The sequence below is a fragment of the Lepidochelys kempii genome, chromosome 3 (assembly GCF_965140285.1).
Source record: "Lepidochelys kempii isolate rLepKem1 chromosome 3, rLepKem1.hap1, whole genome shotgun sequence".
In the NCBI taxonomy this organism is placed as follows: Eukaryota; Metazoa; Chordata; order Testudines; family Cheloniidae; genus Lepidochelys; species Lepidochelys kempii.
This window is the reverse complement of record NC_136382.1, coordinates 57,167,980-57,189,733: the sequence shown is the minus strand read 5'-3', so window position 1 is coordinate 57,189,733 and position 21,754 is coordinate 57,167,980. Positions and strand designations below refer to the sequence as shown.

The window sequence follows — 21,754 nt, the reverse complement described above, 5'->3', positions numbered from 1 at the left end:
TTCAGGGGAGATTTCTAAAGCAATCTTAGAAATCTTGTTTTACTGGAGGGCAGAGGCTTGTTGCCTAATCAAAGTAATGCTTTAAGAAAAAGGGATAAACTCATGCCTCTTTGCTAGTGGTGTGAAGGTATCTTTACATGGCTTTGTAGGACAACAGTAAGAGTTTGAACATGCTAATAATAATCAAAATAATTATATAGAGAGGAAAAATCATACAGCTAGAGGCACTAGCTCTTTTTACGTATGTGATCAGGGAAACAGGGTGTAGAAAAGCCTGCGGCTTGTTTTAAAATGTCTGAGTTCCTTTTAACAAAGACAATTAAACACTCTGCTAAATCCCGAGAAAGCTACTCTACATTATGGATAAAATCAAATGTACAAATCTGTGCACTGTATTATAATATGTAGGCTGACAAAAAATTACACTAGAAAAGAGATACCTCCAATTTGCTCTTCTCGGCAGCAGCTTGCAGAGAAGGAGAAGGTGCCAAAGGCAGAACAGCATCAGAGGAGGACATCTGTACAAAGCAGATGAAAGGGATGAGAAAGGAACCATGGCAGATTATCAGAATTAACAGACTATAGAAAGAGCAAAGGAACATATGATTTCATATTTTTCCCCAAGATACAGAAGCACTTTGGGGAGAAAAAAAAATCATACAATATAGAAAAACAAGGCAGGCAAGACAAAGCATTTGCATTTTGGTCTTTTGAATTTTACTAATGCTATTTCTAAAGGAAGAGAGGTTTGTCAGGGAACTGAATGATTTATAATGAAATTCACTAGAATATAAATATAAGAAAATGAACCTGGATAAGATCACATCACAGGAATGAGAAAAATAATTAGGTTTCATCCAATGTTCAATTTTATCCAATGTGACTGTTGAAATATTAATGTCTTGAAGCATGAAGGCATGCTGTCCCATGGGGGAGCAAGAGGGGAGTGCTTTTGTTCTTGTTCACTGTAACAGAATATTTATTTAAAGAATACAGCAAAATAACTCTGAAAGTTATACATTTAATTAAAAGTTCTAATGAACTGTTCTCTATTTAAGAACATGCTAAACATAAAAAGCTGTGAGTTTCTACAAAGCAGCATCCTAGCAGTCGGTTGCCAGACCTATTACAAAGCAATTATATATATATTTATTTTCCTTTCTAACAGTGTGCACGACCACTATTACCAGCACTGTACTTCCAGAATTACCAAAGATATTATGAGACCGTTATATACACCAGAGAGGCGACTTACACATGAAAATGGGATTCGTCTAAAAGCATTTTCATACATCTTCCTAATCCATTTCTTTGTGTGTACTTGATCACTTTAATAGAAGCATTATCCTTCTATTCCCTTTACAGAAAAATGCAACTGAAATAGGTTTACTAAATGTGCAGTAAATCTTCAGAGCTATAAAACTGACAACTCTGTATTTCCCAATATCATCATTAGTATCCACATGGAAAATTTAAAAATAAATTGAGCTATGAGTACAGGTCTGTACGTACTGTCAAAATAAACCCTGATTATTTAGATATGCAGTGTTGTTGATCCCAAGTTAATAGAGGGAAAAGATCGGTGAGGTAATATCTTTTTCTGAACCAACTTCTGTTGGTGAGAGAGACAAGCTTTCGAGCTTACACAGAGCTCTTCTTCAGGCATGGGAAAGAAGAGCTCTGTGTAAGGTCAGAAGCTTGTCTTTCACCAACAGAAATCGGTCCAATAAAAGTTATTACCTCACCCACCCTGTGTCTCTAATATTTAGATGGCACTTTTTTTTTTTGCATTAAGTAATCTTTGACACAGCTTCTTACAATCTAGCTGAAAACTACAGAGAAACCCCTTGTTACATCTTTAGTTTTGCATGTTTGTTATAGAAGATCCCATGAGTATTGTTGTAGTTAATTTATGCATGCTTTGAATATTCACTATCTGTATATATAAAGGCCCTGGAAACGTGCTTTTGCTCTGAAGGTTGGTGCATGATGTTCCAGAAAAGGGGTTTTGTTTAACACTGTGTTCAGTAGTTTCAAGAAGAAATTTCACACTGGGTTAAACTTCTAGAAGTGATACATTTATACAAAAAAGTGACTTAGTCAGTATTTTTCTGATTTTAGTTTGTTATAGAATCTACTAATGTTATCGTAAGAGGTACCTGAGAGACTCCCCATGATCATGCAGTAAATTTAATCTTATGCTTACAACTTTCTGTTGCTATGGAAACAGTGATATATCCAGCATTTTGGACTTTACCACATTAATTTATAAAATGAAGAGAGGGGGATTATTCACTCAGCCTTATTTGAGCATTGTTTAGTTACCAAATCTTTTACCAAACTACAGACTATTTAAAACCCAGATAGTCAAGTGTTTAGTCTGATGTGTAAGTCCCCCCATAATTTACTAAAATAATTTAAAATTTCATTTCAGCTATGCTTTCTGGTTCCTAGACATAAATTGTTTTTAGTTCCCTCACACATCTGTCAGATGCAGATGCAGAACGTGGGTTAGGGTTGTTTTTTTTTTCCCCTTTTTTAATCGCAAAATAGGAGTTTTCTACATCTGAAAGTCTATTAAACAAATGATGACTATTGGCCAGGCAATATCACACATTCAAATAATGCAATAGAGATCAATGACTTTTTGAGGCCATCATAATCTATAAAATAAACATACATTGCAGCATTAGCCCACTTGCTTCACAAGTTTGTTTCCTCATTTGCATACCATCTGTCAAAACAAAGGTATCAGAAAGTCCACAAAAGGCCAAACATACAAGTACTGTGCCTACATAATTGGCATAACAATTTTAAACTGAAGTATATTACAATGCACTTGGAATCAAACATTTTGATTCTAGTTTGCCTACAGCTGATTCAACAGTTGTCCATTGTGACCTTGTTTCTTCATTCTTTGGCAAGATTTGGCTGTCTGACACTACATTTGCTGTATCCAAGCAGGAGAGGAATGCCCAATATATTTTAACTCCTAGGTCAAGCCAGCCACATACAGTATGTACCTGTGACCCTGTAAGATGCACAAAAGGCCAATGTATATATCCTAGGTCCACTCTTAGTGAAGCTGACTTCATAATGCAAAGCCCCACCAGTCCTTGAAATGCCTATAGTCCTGTCCATCTTTCAGTGTTAACATCTTGGGGACCAACACTCTTCCTAACAAAGGAAGTTTAAGATGTGCTTTGCAAATGACAGTTTAAGATGATTTATCTTTCAGTCTGGTTTCTCTCTAGGCCTGTCAGTCTAGCTCAGTGGTCACCAACCAGTTGACTCCCTGCCTACCCCAGCCTCACACCGCTCCTGGAAGCAACCAGCGCAGGGGTCTCCCCCCCATGCACTGCTCCTGCCTGCAAGCACCAGCCCCGCAGTTCCCATTGGCAGGGAGAGCTGTGGGGGCAGTGCTTCCAGAGCCATGTGACACCCCACCACAGGGGCACATTGGCCCTTCCTGGGAGTGGTGTGAGGCCGGGGTAGGCAGGAAGCCTGCCTTAGCCTTGCTGCACTCCAACACTCTGCCCCAGCCTGGAGCCCGCTCCTGCACCCAAACTCCCTCCTAGAGCTTGAACCCCTCACTGCCTCCTGCACCCCAACCCCCTGCCTCAGGGTCAGCCCAGATCCCCCTCCCACACTGTGAACCCCTTGGCCCCAACCCGGTGAAAGTGAGTGAGGGTGGGGGAGAGCAAGTGATGGGGGGAGGGGAGATGGAGTGAGCGGGGCGGAGCTTTGGGGGATGGGTGGGGGGAGGATCCTGGGTTGCCCTTAGATTTAAAAAGTAATCTTGGGCATAAAAAGGTTGGAGACCACTGGTCTAGCTGATCAACCTAACATAAGGAGCTCTTACTACAGGGAATTAGCATGGCAGAACACTAAATGGTCCCAGATCCAACCTAGCCACAGAAACTCTCAATGGGAAGTCTCCATGGCATTCCTGGTCCTTTCCCTCCCCTACTACTTCCTACTCTCCTGTCCCCACAACACCACAGCACTCTGGATTTGGCAACCCTCTTGCATCCAGAGAGCTCCAGGCTTTCCAGAGTCCAAACCTGCACATTTATTAATCCTGTTTTTAATCCACCTGTTGATCTTGAGGTGCTGGTGACTAGTCTGCAATCCCTGTGTGTGCGCAACTATTTTTCAGTGGTTTCAAGCTTATTCACTGAAGGAAATCTCTCAAAAGGTGGAGTGAGGCAGTGGGCTGTCACCACACCTTCCTTGTAAGGTACTGTTGGGTTTTCATTCACTACCATTATTATTCAATGTATATTTGAAATCTTCAGGGGATACTCTTAAGTCATAGGCTGAGATACCACTAGTATGTTCAGCTCTTTGAGGACTGGCAAACTAATACCTAGATATTATGGTGATAGGAGCTTTAGAAACAGCCAGATGCAGCCTTGTTTGGCAAGGGTTGAGTGATTTATGTTTATCCCAGAGGAGACAGTGATACCAGCAGGTGGGTAGATATGACTATTCTGAGAAACTTGTGGATTACTAATGATATTGTTACGGAATCCATGAAGCACACATTGGCCATCAGTATCAAGAATAACTGATGCTTCCTTAAATTTTTAAAAATTACAAAGCTAATTAAGTACTTATTCTTCCAACATTTCTCAAAAAAAAGGCAATTGAGATCAGTTGGATCCTCTTTCTTACTGTCTTCAAATTTTATCAGGATTACATCAAGGAAGGGCCTTCAGTTTGGGAGCTATTTATAGACCTCCCCAGTCATATTTCAGACAACATCATCTGTCAGATTTCCACTGTAAATGTTTTCAAGGATTTGTGAATGGTCTAACTAGGATCAGTTCACTTTCAGCAATTCAAGCCTCCTCTTCCCACCCTCATTAGCTCTTCCTTTTCAATCTCCATTTGCAAGATTTGTTGTTCTTTTTGGATCTTACTGGAGTATCAGATATTCTGCACAGGACATTATAGTAAGGAACTTTAAAAAAAATTACCCAAAACATTTTTGCATCTAAAGAAAATTCCATGAAATTAAGATTTTACGCTCATCTACCCTTATAACAAAGGTTTCTTGGTGTACTAAAAGATCCAAATGTATAGGAATAAGAGTGAATGTAGTAGAGCACACTATATTTCAGTTTCTTTCTTTGTGACGGTTTTCATTTTTCTCTCTAGCTGGAAATATAATCTAATAACCAGGACAAACTGATTGCTTTGAATTGAAACTACAGTACTGCACAGTTGTTCTACCGTGCAATTACAGATTAAATAGGTATACCTCTCACGTGAAAAGTGTATAATAAAATTTATGGTACCTACACTCCTTTTACAGTTTTGCCAAGATCTCTGCAATAAACCTTGAACTTAATAATTTTCATTCAAATAAAATATGCTGGAATTTTAAAATTTCATTACAGAAATGAAAGATTCTAATCTTTTATTTTAATTAAAAAATAAATAAAGAAAGTTTCTACAATACCTTGTAGGATTCTACTTGAGTTTTAAATTGACATTATACTGACCTAGTGATGATCCCAGGTGGACTAAATGAGAGCAAAGTATAGCCATACAAATGGCTGTTTCTAAACAAACAGCTATAAACATGGGCATATAAAGGAACTATGACAAAAGCTTTTATTAGCGGCTTACAACTAGTTTCTTCCATTGTTTTCAAAGCACATACTATATTTTTTTTATTTGTTATTTTGAAAAAACAATGCTAAGAAAGAACCCAGCAACATCAGAAATATCACAACCTTTTATTTAACTCTTCTGATATCGAGTGTTAACCAGGTAATTCATACACCAAGTAATCCATAAACATATCTTTTAAACATTTATCATCAAACCATAAATGGACTGCATAAGACCACAGAAAAAAGTCTACGAAAAATGCTTTAACCACCTAAGGTGGAGTTAGGAGTTGAACCAAACAAGAGTGCCCTCTAGTGGCCATTTTATATATGCACAGTTAATCTACAGAGAAGAGATTTTCTGAACTTAGAACACAAGTAAATCCCGTTAAATTTTAACTGGTTTCTAGTTAATTATATTCTGCAATTAGACTTCTTTAGCTGAATGATTAATTAGTTCAGGCTTTTCAGATATTCAGTAGTAAGAAAATTAAATGCACCTTTGCACTACTAAAAATATATTATTTGCTTGGCAGTAATGGCTAGAATCCCAATTAGGTCTCTACTGCACTATGTGCCACACACCCAGAACAGTAGACCCAAAATGCTTGCAATCTTTAAAAAACAGTTACTCACCTTCTCCTGTTGTTCTTCGAGATATGTTTCTCATGTCCATTACAGTTAGATGTGTGTGCACTGTGGGCACAATCGTTGGAAAGTTCTTCCACCAGCAGCACCCGTCGGGTCGGCTGTGGAGGTCCCTAGAGTGGTGCCTCCATGCTGGTGAATATATGACCCTGCCAACCCAGCGCCTCCTCAGTTCCTTCTTGCTACATCTCGAAGAACAGTTATGAGAAGGTGAGTAAATGTTTTTTTCTTCAAGTGCTTGCTCATGTTGATTCCAGTTAGGTGACTCCCAAGCCCTATTCTGGAGGTGGGATCAGAGTTATGGAATCACTGACAGAAGCACAGCTCTACCGAAAGCTGCATCATCTCTGGCATGCTGGGTAATGGCGTAATGAGAAATGAAGGCATGAACCGAGGACCATATCGCTGCCCTGCAGATTTCTTTTATCGGGACCTTGGGCCTTCTGGAATGCACCATTAGTGCCAGAGCAGGGACTTTAGCTAGCTCATAGCACATCTGGATGCAGGACGTGATCCACGATGAAATCCTCTGAGATGAGACCAAGAGCCCTTTTATCCGATTTGCCACTGCCACGAACAGCAGGTTCGACTTACAAAACACCTTTGTGCTCTCGATGTAAAAAGGCTAGCAACCATTGAATGTATGGTGTGTGAAGCCTCTGTTCCTGGCTACTCGCATGAGGCTTAAGGGTAAAGGACAAGGAGAAAAAATGTCCTGGTTGGAGTGGAATTGGGAACAACCTCTGGAAGAAAGGCTGGGTGAGGCCTAAGCTATACCTTGTCCTTGAAGAAAACCACATAAGGAGGATCGGAGGCAAGGGCCTTCAACGCTGAAACCCTCCTCGCCAAAGTAATGGCGACTAGGAAGACCACCTTATAAGAAGCACATGGAATCTTTTTCAAGGGGATACAGCAATATGCTACGTTTTCCATAACAGATATAGAACAAGTCACCAGAGGTTCAAATGGGGGTCCCATCAGTTTGGAAAGGACCAGGTTGATGTCCCACACTGGGATCAGCTGTCTAATCTACAGGTACAGTCATCCCAGGCCCTTGAGGAAAGGGCTGGCAAAGACGGAGTGTGCGGCCACTTCCAGATGGAATGCAGAGATAGCTGCCAAGTGCACCTTGATCGATGATGCTGCCAGACCCTGGTGATCAAATGAAGCAGGTATTCCTGGATAAGCAGTATGGGCACCTGCATCGGGGGGAAGGGGGGGGTTGCTCTGAGCGCACCAGATTGTGAATCTTTTCCACTTGGGCAGATAGGTGGCCCTGGTGGAGGGCTTCCTGCTACCAAATGAGATCTCCCTAACCTGCTCGGAGCACATGAGTTCCATGGGGTTTAGCCATGAAGCTTCCAAGCCATGAGGTGAAGGGACTGGAGGTCAGGCTGGTGAAGGCCACCATGATCCTCGGTAATCAGGTCCAGGACTAGGGGCAATGCGATTGGGGCCTCCACCAACAGCTCCAGCAGTGTGGTGTACTATTGGTGACGAGGTCAAGCCAATGCCACCAGTATGACCATCACCTTGTCTCTGAGGACTTTGAGCATGAATGAGAATGGGGGAAATGCGCATAGCAGATGATCCATCCAGGGGAGGCCCCGGCTGTGATTCCACAAAGAGCAGAATCACCAGCACTTCTTGTTGCTTCGCGTGGCAGAGAGGTCTATTTGGGGAGCTCTAGAAAATACTGTGTATCACGTCTGGGCAGATGGACCACTTGTGGTTGTGGAAGGATCTACTCAGGTAGTCTGCCACCTCTTTCTGGGAACCTTTGAGGTAAGACGCTTCTAGGTGAATGGAGTGGGCAATGTAGAACTCCCATAGCTGGAGGGCTTCCCCGACACAGGGGTGAGGAATGGGCTCCACCCTGCTTGTTTATGTAAAATATTGCAGTTGTGTTGTCCATCATGACTCCCACACACTGTTCCTGCAGATGAGCTTGGAAAGTTTGGCATGCTTCTCAGATCGCTCTCAGCTTCTTGATGTTGATGTGGAGCGGAAGTTTGCCTTGGGACCATAAGCCCTGTGTCTGAAGGTTTCCCAGGTGCATGCCCCCAACCCAGCGCCGAAGCATCCGTTACCAGGGACAGAGAGGACTGGAGGCTTGTGGAAGGTGACTTCCTTGCACACCATTTGTGGGTTGAGCCACCAGCAGAGGGACTTGAGGACCTGTACCAGGAGGCGTGAGCACCGAGTCCAGAGTGACTGACTTGGCTAGGCTGATGCGAGCCAAGCCTGAGTCACATCCTGGCATGCTGTATCACACAGGTTCAAGACGCCATGTGACCGAGTAGCCTAATACAGACCCTTGCTGTGGTGATAGGGCACCATCTGAGTCCTTGTATGATGTCCATTATTGCTTGGAAGTGAGCCTCCGGCAGAAAAGCCCCAGCCCAGTTCGAGTCCAGCACTGGCCCAATAAACTATCTTTGAGTTGGTACCAGGGTTGACTTGCTCTCATTGAGGAGAAGACCCAGCCTGTCAAAGGTGGATCTCACGAAATTGACCTGTGCATCCACTTGGTCCCTGGAGCAGCCAGTTGTCGAGGTAAGAATGCACCTGTACCTGCCTCCTACAGAGGAAGGCAGCTACAACCAATATGCACTTGGTGAACACTCGGGGGGCCACGAACAGGCCGAATGGGAAGGCCATAAATTGGTAATGTTTGTGACAGACCACAAACCTGAGGAAGCATCTGTGGACGGGTTGTATCGATATGTGGAAGTACGCATCCTTGATGTCGAGGGCGACATACCAGTCTCCTGGATCTAGAGAAGGGATAACTGTTCAGGGAGACCATGTGAAACTTCAGCTTTTTCATGAAGCTATTGAGGCCTTGCAGATTGAGGATGGGTCTGACTGACACACACACACACACACACACACCCCCTTTGCCCTGGGGATTATGAAACAACAGGAGTAGAATCCTTTGCTCTTTAGGAACCTCCTCCACTGCCCCTGTGGCAAGGAGCATTTGGATCTCCTACATGAGGAGATGCTCGTGAGAAGGGTCCCTGAAGAGGGATGGGGGCGCACAGAACTGGAGAGAATATCCCACTCTACCCTGCGAAGGACCCAGCGGTCTGATGTTATTTGTGACCAAACACAGTAGAAGTGGGATAGATGGTTCAGGAAACAGGGATGAAGATCTGGTCCATCAGCTGGTACGTCATCCCCAGGCGCACCTTCGAAAGGCCTGCTTAGACCTGAAGTAGCACTCTACTGGCCCTGGTTGGATGGGGGCTGGGAAGGCTTATGCCTGCCGTTCCTGCCACGCCTGCTAGAGAAATCGTACCTAGGACGTGAAGGACAGGGGCTCTGTATAGGCTGTGGCATGCACCCCCAGGAATTTCAGTATAGCCCTGGAATCTTTAAGGCTATGCACACAGGTCGGCTCCATCAAATGGCAGGTCCTGCAGAATATGTTGCACCTCGGGTGGGAGCCCCGAGGCCTGGAGCCATGAGCTTTGCCTCATGGTAATCTTGGAGGACAAGTGCATGCCGCCAAGTCTTCAGCATCCAGTGAGGCCTGTAAACAGGTCCGTACCACTGCCTTGCCCTCTTCAACAACTGCCCTGAACTCCTCCTCAGACTCTGCAGGTACTAGCTCCTAGAACTTTAGCCTTGAGTTCCAGGAATTGAAGTTGTATCTGCTCAGGATTGCCATTCGGTTGGCAATCCTGAGTTGAAGACCCCAGGTCAAGTAGACCTTGCGGCAGAAAAGGTCCAGCTGTTACATTCCTTGGATTTGGAGGTAGGACCCTGCTGCCCCTGTCTATTGTGCTTGTTTACCATGGCTGCCACCAACGAGCAGGGCTGGGGGTATGTGTAAAAATATTTGTACCCCTTAGAGGGAACGAAATGCTTCCTCTCAACTCCCTTTTCAGTTGGAGGAATGGAGGCAAGGGTCTGCCACAGGGTCTTTGTGTTGGCCTATATAGTTTTGATGAGGGGCAGAACCACCCTCGATGGACCTTCCAGGGCCAGGATGTCCACCATTGGTTCCTCTGGCTCTACAACCTCCTCAGCCAGCAGGCCCATGTTGCGCACTACTCTTCGCAGCAGGTCCTGGTGGGTGCGGCTATCTATGGGGGATGGTCCCGAAGCAGAGGTCCCTGCAACCACTTCATCCGAGGAGGATAACAATGATGCCAGAGGAGTTACAGGATCTTCGTGGCCCTCTGGGTCCCCGGGGACATCCTGCACAGCCTTTCGTTCCCCACTGACCACCCCAGGGTCCACGCTGGTGGTGGGAGCAGGCTCAGATGGTGGCAGGGTGGAGTGCACTGGAGTCACTTCAGAACCCCGAGCAGCGGGGTAACTCATTAATGCCGCAGGTACCTGTGGCTCTCACACCTCCAAGTAGAAGTCCTTGGAGAGGTGGGTATGCCCACAGGGTCCAGAACGGCCATTGCACAGGCACTTGCCAGGGCCCTGCAGCCACATCCAGACACCTATGGTCTGATCTGGGTTGGCTACGCCTGGAGTACCAGGACTCTGTCTCCGAAGACAAAGACCTGGAATGTAAAGGCAGTGCCCATCGGAGCTGCACCTGTGATTGGTGCTGGGAAGCAGTGCTGCGACCGGGAGCACCCACAAGAGGTCGAGTAGTGTTGCAACACATGATGCTGGGAGTGGGACCTGTGCCTCACTAGGGACTGGTGCCGCGATGGAGAGCAGTGCTGAGAATCAGAGCTGTGCCACTTGGTCCCTGCTGGGGACTGGTACCGTGGCGTTGCAGTTGATTGCATCAACATCGTGGGCTTGCTTTGAGACAGTGTAGCACGTTGCAGTACCAGAGCCTTCTCCCAACCAGCCAGGGACATGGCACCATCATGGGGCGATTAAGTCCCTTGCGGCCTCGAAGATGTTTGGGGTGGATAGCAACTGGATGTCCTCCACCACGTGGCCCAGGGAGTCCATGAGCACCAGACTTGACAGCCCCCCCTTGCAGGGCCAAAGTCAACAGTGCTGTCTCCCGGGCTGTCGGCGCCGGGTGCTCCTCCCCAGAACGCACACTGGTGGTGCTTTCCGAGGAGGCTGTCCTTGGCACAGGAGATCGGCCCGTCCTGTTTGCAGTGCCGCTTCTGTGGTACTGGTGAATGGGAGTGGTGCTGCGCCACCTCCGCTGGCCTCAGTGCCAGGGAGCACCAGTGCCAAGGGTCTCTATGCCCAGAGTCCTTCCTCAGCACAGCTTCACATATGGAGATCAAAGCACTCCATATGGAGGAGCTCAGTGCCGGATCCTGCCATGCCGAAGCTGGCTGGGGACGAAGAGCTGCCTCCATCAGGAGCTGCTTCAGGAGAAAGTCTCGCTCCTTGTTCTCCCTAAGACAAAACCCTTTACAGATTTTGCACACGGTATGTTTGGCTGCAGGGTTTAAAACCTTAGGATCGAAGCATGCCCTGAGCCCCAAAGGGAACTGGAAAATTGGGATGCGGAGAACCCCCCCACTCCTACACTAACACTATAAACTAACAACTCTTAACAGTACCAGACTACAAAACTACAATGATACAACTACTAGGAGAAACAAGGAGCATTTGCAATAGCAAGTCACCATAGTTCCAACGACCATCACTGGCTGTAAGAAGGAACTGAGGAGGTGCCAGGTCAGCAGGGTCATATATTCACTGCCGTGGAGGCGCCACTCGAGGGGGCTCAACAGCTGACCAGACAGGTGCTGCTAGGGGAAAAACTTTCCGGCAACTGTGCATGCTGCATGCACACACCTAACTGGAATCTACACGAGCAAGCACTCAAAGAAGAACTGGAGTTTATATTTAAAATGCTAATCTGGTACCCTCTTAACAAATAAGTTCTGTGAGGATTCAGAGACTTATCTGCTTAGTTTACTGAAATTCTTTTAAATTTTTTAACTGCTGTCAGCATTCCAGTGCCAATACAGCTATTGCAGGAAGATGAACTCTATTCTGACACCTCCACATCTAAATTCCAGCTGCAGCAACAAGTTCTGCTCTCATTTCCATCACTGAAAGCTGGGGTTGCACAACAAAGGCAGAAACCTCATTATTGGTAACAACATACCAGTCTGGGAGAATACAGTTGACTTTCAAATTCCAGATTGATTTTACAGGTCAGGGAGTTAAATACAGCTTTACTTGGAAACTGAGCAAATTTTATCTGAGAAGTAGTGGGAGACATACACAGAACCACAGTACCATGTTTCCAGAATCACTCAGTTTTCACTCTTATCTAAATAGTATATTGGTAATAGACCTACAACTAGGATCATACTGTAGTATTTGTTTAATAATGAGGTCTCACCTATTGGAAAACTTTTTGAATACTATTTATGTTGACACTTTAATTAAATCCATTAATGGATCTCTGAACAAAGAAATACCAAGTCTGATCTAGAGAGCTGTTTCCATCACAAGAGTAAAGCATGTACAAATTAAATGTGGTGATCCTACCCTCCTAGAAAAAGTTTAGTAGGTCTTCAAACAGCTCCCTTTTGAATGTTACAATTCCCCCTCCCCACCCCCCAAATATACTTGTGTGTGTTTGGGGCCTTGTACAGTTAAGTTGTTTTGGTTCTTTGTGTTTGTGTGTCTGTGGTTTGTTTTATTTTTAAAAAAGGTCAGGTGTTTCTTCAGTGCAACTTCTGTCATGATCAAATTTGGGGATGACATTGTCAGGACTTAAGGTCCTGCAGCTGCGCCTGCTCAGTATTCCTGATACCCTAATGAGCCGCTAGGTGCCTGATGGATTGCCCTACACGACTGGTTGAAGAAGTTAGCAGGCCAGTTCTTAAGCTCAGCAGCAGCTCCTTGGCTACTCAACGAACATACCCACGGACATTCATCCTCCCTGTGCTTGCATCTTGCCAAGCCCTGCTCCTTCTCCATTCCTCCACAACTCCTGTCCAGATCCTGCCTGCACCCAACCTTGTCCTCAACCTGTCCCAGCTTTGCTACTGCCTCAGAACCAGCCATGCTTCTTCCTTTCCTGACTTCTGGTAATCCAGTTCCAACCCTCAGCTCTGATTCCTGACTCCAGCTCTCTCTGTCTGCCAAACCTTGGCTCTGGCATTCAGACTTTGACTCCAGTTCTGACCTTCAGCTCTGCTTCCTGGTTCTGGCCATGTCAACCCCTGGCTCTCACATCCAGACTCCAACCACTAGGCATGACTCCCAATCTGACCACTAGGCCTGAGCGCCTAGAACCCGGGCTCCTGACAGACACGAACCAGATGGGTAGCAAACACACAAGATACAGCCTAACTGTAAAATGACTGAGAAGTTTCAGTAATGGAAGACTCCAGGCAATAAGGAGAGGCTTAGTGCTAATGAAAGTGAAGTCCTACAGCCAGTGAAAGGAAATAAAACACATGGAGTTAAAACCAAGGAATCACTGCATTAAAATGTTTGTCTCCTTAACGCATCCTTAAACTTTTACATTAAAAAAAAGTGTCATAGTTAGAGTTACTGGACCCTTTCTGATTTCGTGGAGTACACCATTCCCAGGATTCAGACCTCTAGCTGTCATCTAGCTCCAGGTGGAATCACAAGATTATCCCATTCTCAGATCAGGCCCTGGGTTGCACAAACTGGTTCTAACCAAGAGTACCTCAGTAGGTTTGATTTAGGGTCAGAGCCTGGAGGCATGTTCCCTCCAAGAGCAACTGCTGTTTTATTGAGATAGAACAAAAGCATGTAAGAGGCCTTAAAACAATAATAAATAAAACTGCAAGCATACCTAGCTTTTCCCTAAGGATTACCATTCCCTGGATCTGGGGGCCTCCAACTTCTTTAGACTCTCTCAGCAGCCTCTGTGTCAGCCTGTCACCCTAGAACTGGGGTGGGCAAACTACGGCCCGCGGGCCGGATCCAGCCCCTTGGGGCATTGGATCTGGCCCATGGGATTGCAACTGCCGCGGGCTCTGCACCACTCTGGGAAGTGGCTAAACCACGTCCCTGCAGCCCCTGGGGCTGGGAGGGCAGAGAGCTCCGCACGCTGCTCTTGCCTGTGGGTACTCCCCCCAAAGCTCCCATTGGCCAGGAACGGGTTACCACAGCCAATGGGAGCTTCAGGGAGGTACCCACAGGCAAGGGAAACACTCGGAGCCCTCTGCACCCCACCCCCACATGCCACGCAAGGACACGAGTGGCATGGCGCAGCACGGGGCAGGGGCAGGCAGGCAGCCTGCCCTGGCGCGCACCGCTGCCACCCCAGAGCTGCTCTAGGTAAGCGGCGCCGGGCCAGAGCCTGAACCCCTCCTGCACCCCACACCCCAACTCCCTGTCCTGAGCCCCCTGCCACACCCCAACTACCTGCTCTGAGCCCCCTGCCACACTCCACATCCCTCCTGCACCCTAACTCCCCATGTGAGCCCCCGCCGTACCCTGCACCCCAACTTCCTGCCCTGAGCCCCCTCCTGCACCCCGCACCCCTTCTGCACCTTAATCCCCCTCATATACCCCACACCCCTCCTCTGCTCCAACCCCTTGCCCTGAGCCCCTTCCAGCACACCACACTCCACCTCTGCAGCCCAACCCCAGCCCTGCAAGCAATTTCTCCACCAAGATGTGGCCCTCGGGCCAAAAAGTTTGCCCACCCCGCCCTAGAAAGTTTCTGGCAAGTGCTCCCCACTACTCGTAATCTCAAGAGAAGGCTTTTGTAACTATTTAAATGCCCTTCTGATCTCCAGGCTCCTACCTCTCGCAAAAAAGCTTGCAACTTAATATAGACGAAGGTCCTTGAAGTTAACAGCTTGACCACTTTTTCAAATGTGCTAAGATTACTTAGCTCTATTGTGTTGCTTTTCTGTTTTCTCTTTCAGCTCCCTGTTAAATTAGATCAGTGGTTCTCAACTCATGGCCCGCACGCTGCCCAATTAGCACACAGCTGTGGCCCAGTTATGTGCTAAAGGCCACCAGGCCACGCGGCCGGGTCCGGGCTCCCGGCTGCCCAGTGTGGCGGGATCCGGGCTGCCCAGTGTGGCCCTGCACAGCGGGGTCCCTGCCACCCGCCCAGGGCTCCACTCCTGGCCCCACTCTGTGGAGGAGTCTCTGGGCAGGAGGCGCTAGGCATAGGGGTCTTGGGAGGAGGGGAGAGCGCACTGTGGTTCTCAACCTGCAGCCCAGGTAACACAATGATAAATAGGTTGAGAACCACTGAGTTAGATCAATAGTCACATAGTAAATTCTAATAATCCACCATCGTCATATAGTAACTTTACCTGACTTGAATAGGTCACACACAATGTTCATACAATCATTACACATCAATATTCATAGACTAATATTAACAATTCCACATCCCTTGCAACAACCACTATACTGTGGCTGCTACAAAGGAGTGAGATTGAGATTGACAGGTTCACAATAATTTTAATAAGCAGTCCATTATGTAAACAAATTGAAACCCAGTGAAATAGTATCTTCAATACTTTGGTTTTCAGAAATTATTTCTCAAATGAGAAATTAAATACCTGTTCACGCTATCAACTTTACCTTTATACTAAAACCAAAATAATCATAAGACGTCACAGTAGGTTCACATAAAAAACATCTGCTTTAAATTACAAGGAACCTAGTGCATTGGAAGTTGCCTTTAGAGTGAAAGGTAAAAATGGATACAATGCTTTCTTACCTTAAGTCACAAGACCAAAATAGTCCCTTCCCAGAAGCAACTCCACAACACAGGTTTGCTTACTTTTAAAAGACTCTTTTCTGATCATGCCTTTCTGGCCTGGCCCTTTAGAATTTGGCAGACACAAGTAACTGCAACCCTAAAGTAGCCATTTTGTAATGGGCTGCTGACTACATTTCATTTTCTCTTTTCCTGCTCGTAAGGATCTGCGATGTTTCCCTTCATTACTTATTGCTAAGGAAATGGCATACTATCACACACTTATACTCTGAGAACAGCTATTTACCATGGAAAATGGTTCTTCTAGAAGTTTTGTCTGTATGTATCCTCAGAACCTGCCCTTCATTATTTCCAAGTCTTAGAATAATCAGATTTTTGAAACAAAGGAACCAGAGAGCAGTTGGAGCTGCACCTCATTACATATCTTCAGATAAGTTGTCATAAGGACCATGAACATGCCACTCCAATGAACACCACAATCCAGAAATTTCTGAACTCACACAAAAAATAACTACTAGCACGCACGCAGACAAATACTCAAAGGAAAACCCATTATCTGTGCTAAAGAATTTCATGTGGCAGGTAATCTCATATGATAAATTTCATGTAGACTAGTTTAGTTTGCAGAAGTCAGAGGAGTTGTGGTGTTAAAGTCAGGCTTACAAATTAAAGCTAGTTACTATATTACCACAGGAAATACCATCTCTATAATAGATGCAATCTGTAGAAAATAAATCTTCAGCAGCTGTACACTCCCTATAACTCCTCTAGATCAAGTGTCAAAACAATGACCACATTTTACAACAAAAATTTAAAATAACCATAGGATTATCCATATTCCATGGCTCTGTAAATTAAATTAATCTAAATCAAGAAGGTAGAACAGATTTATGTATTCCAAATTTATATATTCTGGGGAAGCTGCAACAGCTTTCCACTTGTGGCCCTGAGTACAACAGATGGCTTTGCTGCTGCCATACCATCTGTGACCACCACTAACCGGTCCATTCATTGGTACAATAAAAATTATTTAAAAACCTACTGCTTTCCAGTACTTTGATACATGACCTTCTCACACAAAGAGACAGAGAAACTGACACAACCACTATAATAGAGTGAAACTTGCTGAAGATCTGAAAACTCGCCTGGAGTTGGAAAGTCACCTTTCCAGAAAGTAAACCAGCTTCAAACCTTGACTTCCAATTCTGGATGCATATCACTCAGTTTTGAAAGCAACTTCAGAATCTGGTGACAAGGGAAATGTGAAGGTAAAAAGTGAATTTTCTTGTCATAATGTTTTGCCAGGTGCCCATTAAGGTATCCAAAACTTTGTGAACTGAGGACTTAAGTTTGCCTGACCCCGAATTTCTATTTCAGATTTCCCCATCCTGGAAATGTGACATACATTTGTTCTTAGATGTATATGTTCCCATTTAGCTATCTTAAAATGAATATTGTTTGCCTGCGCACAGCTTACCAAGGGATCCAAATTACTTTGTACCGGTGACATGTCCTCTTCATTACGGACCAATCTTCCCAACCCCATGTATTGTGATCAGTTAGACCCTGAGCCTGTCCCTGCCCCAAAGAGGTTACAGTCTAAGTATACCCATACTTCTGCATCTCACCCCCCCAGGGTGCACAGTGTCAATGACCTGTTTTGCACAAGTGTAACTCCATTAAGTTAATAGAGTTTTCTCCCAAAATCAGGAATAAGTGTGGTGTTTTAGTGAAGGCAAAGGACTAGGATTCAGGAGATCAGGGTGCTACTCTGAACTCCGACATATACCTTGTGTGTGACCTTAGGAAGAAGTTGCTTTGCTTCTTGTGCTTCAGTTCCTCATTTGAAAATGACAATAGTACTTCTCTATCTCACAAGTATACTGTGAGAACAAATATGTCAACGTTTATTAAATGCCACAGAAGCGCCTAAACAGTTTTCAGTCCCATATCATTATCATCTGATCCAGCATTTACTGATAATTATAGCAAGTCTTTAAATCCTAATAAATATAACTTGGCTAGATATCGAGAGGCTCCCATTTTTCAGAGAAGGTACTGATTAGAGGTTGACTAACTGCATGAGTACAATAAAGTGACCACATCTGAAAGACTTTTTTTTTTTGAGGTTTGTCCTTTCACACCAGCTATCCCATAAACGTGAAAACGTCTTTTTTGTGGTAGACTGGTTCCTGAATTAAGACAGTACCCAAAAAGCGTGCTAGGTACCTCACAAACAAGACACACTCCTTGTCACAAAGATATTATCTAATTGCTTTTTATTTTGAAAGAGTGGAGGTGGGCAAAAATTGTGCTGATAATGGAAGGATTGTTTTTTACCTTAACTACAGAAAATACTAGGACCTCTCCATAACATAGATCATTGTAGAAATCCATTACATCCATGCCTTAAATCTGTTATTCAACGGTATCCTATGATTTTAAACTTAAACTATTTAGTACTGTAGGAGTTACTATTAAAAGCAACTAAATATCAAGGCTCTAAAATTGACACACTCAAAATGTATTCAAACTTCTAGTGAAATTTTTTGTAATAATTTACAAACAAACCTGGACTTTGAATGAAAAGCTATTTTTAAAGTTAAGAAATTTTGACATTAAAGAATCATAGCATGCTCTCCAAACACCCCTCCTCAAACAGATGAAGAGGATAACGTATACTGACTTTTAACACTGGAATAGAATAATTAAGGACTGCTAAATGATAAAATTAAAAGCTTTGTTAGTTATATTTTAATGATTTTTAGTTACACATAGTGAATGAGTATAGATGAGCCGACACTTTAGGCCAAGGCCTTGTCGGCAAAAGCATGGTTTTGCCAATTCTTTTTTTACACAGAATTGCTGATCTGCTTAAAATGATGTGACATTAGGTAACATAAAGGTAACATATTGTGCTGGAAGTTATGAGGTAAAAAAATCACACATCTGTAACAAAAAAAAAAAAACTTTCTGGGAAGACCCAGGCCAGGATGACATAAAATGATATGGACCAGGAACGGCACACCCAGCAAGGAAAGTACATATGTTGGGTAACTCAAGCCTGCACGTGCAACATACAGTCACCTAAAACCCAAAGAATTAATGTATTAAAAGCCAATTTGATAACAAGTAATCTGTTATGGAGAAATGCAGAGAAAACTTAAATGGGCTCAACCTGGAGAAACACTGACCAGAAACTGACAGATGGGACTGAAGGACCAGATCAAGTGATCAGAGAATATGACAACTATCACAGAAGGTGGTAGGACTTCCCAGTGTCCTGGAATGTGGTAACTTTTTCCCAACTTCTATCCCAAAAGGTTACAGCAGGACAAACCCCATCTACCTAAAACCTTAAGAATATGGAAATAAGTTATGGGAGAAAGGAATGTATATGTTTTCCGCCTTCGTATTGCCTATAGCACTGTTGATAACACACTCCAACTTCATAAGGTTTTCACTTCCATCTCCAATAGATACCCCAATTTCAAACTTGCACTCTAACACAAGAATAAATAAATAAATAAATCTTACTAGTGACCTCATATGCTTTTATAGCAATTTTAAAAGAGCAGCTCATCTGACTCTCACATTCCATGCATTTGGGAAACTACTTTGCCATCTTCTTCGGGAATGTTAAGCATAAATCTTGTTTTAAAATGGTCTTTTAACTGTGTGAATCACATCCTCCCTTTGGCCTTCATATCTCTAGCCTAGGTCTACACTATATGAGCTACAGAAGTAATTGTTAGTCCCTTTGAAGACCAGCCACTCGACATACTTGGTAATCAGCATGGTTGGATTTTAACCTTGGCTCGGGGGAGGGGGTGGAGGGGAGTTTGGTTTATAGTAGTTAGAAACAGGATAGGGGTGAGATAGCTCAGTGGTTTGAGCATTGGCCTGCTAAATTTAGGTTTGTGAGTTCAATCGTTGAGGGGGCCATTTAGGGATCTGGGGCAAATATTGGGGATTTGGTCCTGCTTTGAGGAGGGGGTTGGATTAGATGGCCTCCTGAGGTCCCTTCCAACCCTGATATTCTATGGTGCTAAGAGAGTAGTTTAATCACTCTGGAAGGCAGTGTGGTGCAATGGATGAGACAGGACTGTCATGTTAGAGACTTGGGTTCTGTGCCTGCAATGACCTTGGATAATTTTTCTGCTAATTTATTTCAAAATCTAAGTCTTCAGCAGCTGTCCCATAACTGTCTTCTAGGTTGAGGTTCATGACTGTAGTCAACAAGGAGAATGGCACTAGAATTTAAACTGCACTTAGGAGTTAAGATTTGAACTCCTGGTCTCCTGTTTCCCAACTGAAGACTACAGGGCTATAGGACAAGATCTATTTCGCCTCATGTATTTTATCCTTCAAAGAAAAGTGAGACTACTAGGGGGGAGTGGAGGCATGAAGGGAGGTGTTTCCAAAGGTAGTGATTTTTAAGTTATTATTCTCTCAATGTCAATTCATTTTTCATCAAACCACCAAGAAAAGTACTGCTCCAAGTCCATACTCTGTGTTTTGGTTTTTGCCACTTCAATAATTTTTTCTACAAAATAAAGCTTTAAAGTTTCTTAGAACTAAACTCTGAAACACAACCTTAACTATATTATAATTATCTCACACACAAATTGTTCACCTCTAGGTTTTTTGGGTAGGGAAGTTGTCTGTCCATCGGTTTTTTTACACAGATAATGAAGATCAGTCTTGTATGGCTCTGGACCAAAGGAATGTTTACTATTATATGTTCATGTCTTTACCATCTATTTAATATTCCTACATACAGTACCTCCTCTGATAAGTACTTAGGTAGACTATTTCAAATTTCTCCAAGGGTAATTTAAAGCTTCAATACAAAGAATACTATCTGAATTATTGGAAGTATTGCATACTTACGCTGGTGACACTGATTGCATTTCTGTCATAGTACTTCTTCTTTTCATATTTATCCCTGATGAAAAATTCTACAGCTCTGAAAACAGGCAGTTAAGGAAAACACAGTGAGAGGAAGAAAATTAATCTAAAATCTGGTTAATTAAGAATATTCAAACTAAAAGAATGACATTAGATTCTAATTCTCCAACATTTCATTTTTGCAATTTTATTTTAAGGTGAGAGAACAAAACCTGAACGGCTTTGGTTATTAATGAACATGGTCAACTACTTTCAATGAACTTATCAATAGTAAAAATTCAGTCACAGCTACTTACTGCTTAGATTTCATATATACTTCTCTTAACAGCTTCATTTTCTTACTTTGAAATCAATGACATGAAAAATGGATATACAAAATAGATGTGATTCAGTGTCCTGCCATCAAAATATTTTCACTCCATATTTATATTATGCAATAGGTTGTGAGCACCCACGAAGACTAACACCACCACACAATCCTGCAATAAGAATCACAGAATCATAGAAATAGAAGGCTGGAAGGGGCCTTGAAAAGTCATCAAGACCAGACCATGCTCTGAGGCAAGAGGACCAAATAAACCTCAGCCATCCCTATCAGATACTTGTCCAAGCTGTTCTTTAAAAGTTCCAATGAGGAGAACTGCACAACCTCCCTTGGAAGCTGCGGCAATTCTCAGGGCTCCCAGGACTCAGAGTCATCTTGTTACCCCCTGCCTCCCACAAGAGGAAGTCTTTCTTGTGGTAGTTGGGTGTCAGCTCCTTAATACCATCAGTCTTCAGCCACTCAAACATTCTCCTCTGGGCTATGCCAGCCCCAACTTCACCTGGCAGGTTAACCATCGGGGCATCCCAAACCCCAAGTTATTTTGAATCGTTCCCCTATGATATATCCAGCCCGACACCGGCTACTCACAGAAATTCCAGATCCTCTGCACCAAACTTCCAG

The 21,754-nt window shown here is 43.9% G+C and overlaps 1 protein-coding gene across 3 annotated transcripts in view; it reads right to left on the bottom strand.

The window, feature by feature from the left end:
- Nucleotides 1–21,754, bottom strand: part of SMAP1 (small ArfGAP 1) — a 221,404-nt gene that overhangs the window by 145,899 nt on the left and 53,751 nt on the right. For 2 of the 3 annotated variants that reach the window (XM_073336382.2, XM_073336380.2), the window contains exons 4-5: nt 20,791–20,866; nt 441–518 (exon numbers count right to left, since the gene is read on the bottom strand). In XM_073336382.2, coding sequence (XP_073192483.1) covers nt 441–518; nt 20,791–20,866 — 154 coding nt within the window. The remainder of the gene's footprint in view (nt 1–440; nt 519–20,790; nt 20,867–21,754) is intronic. The other variant, XM_073336383.2, reaches the window with a different exon arrangement.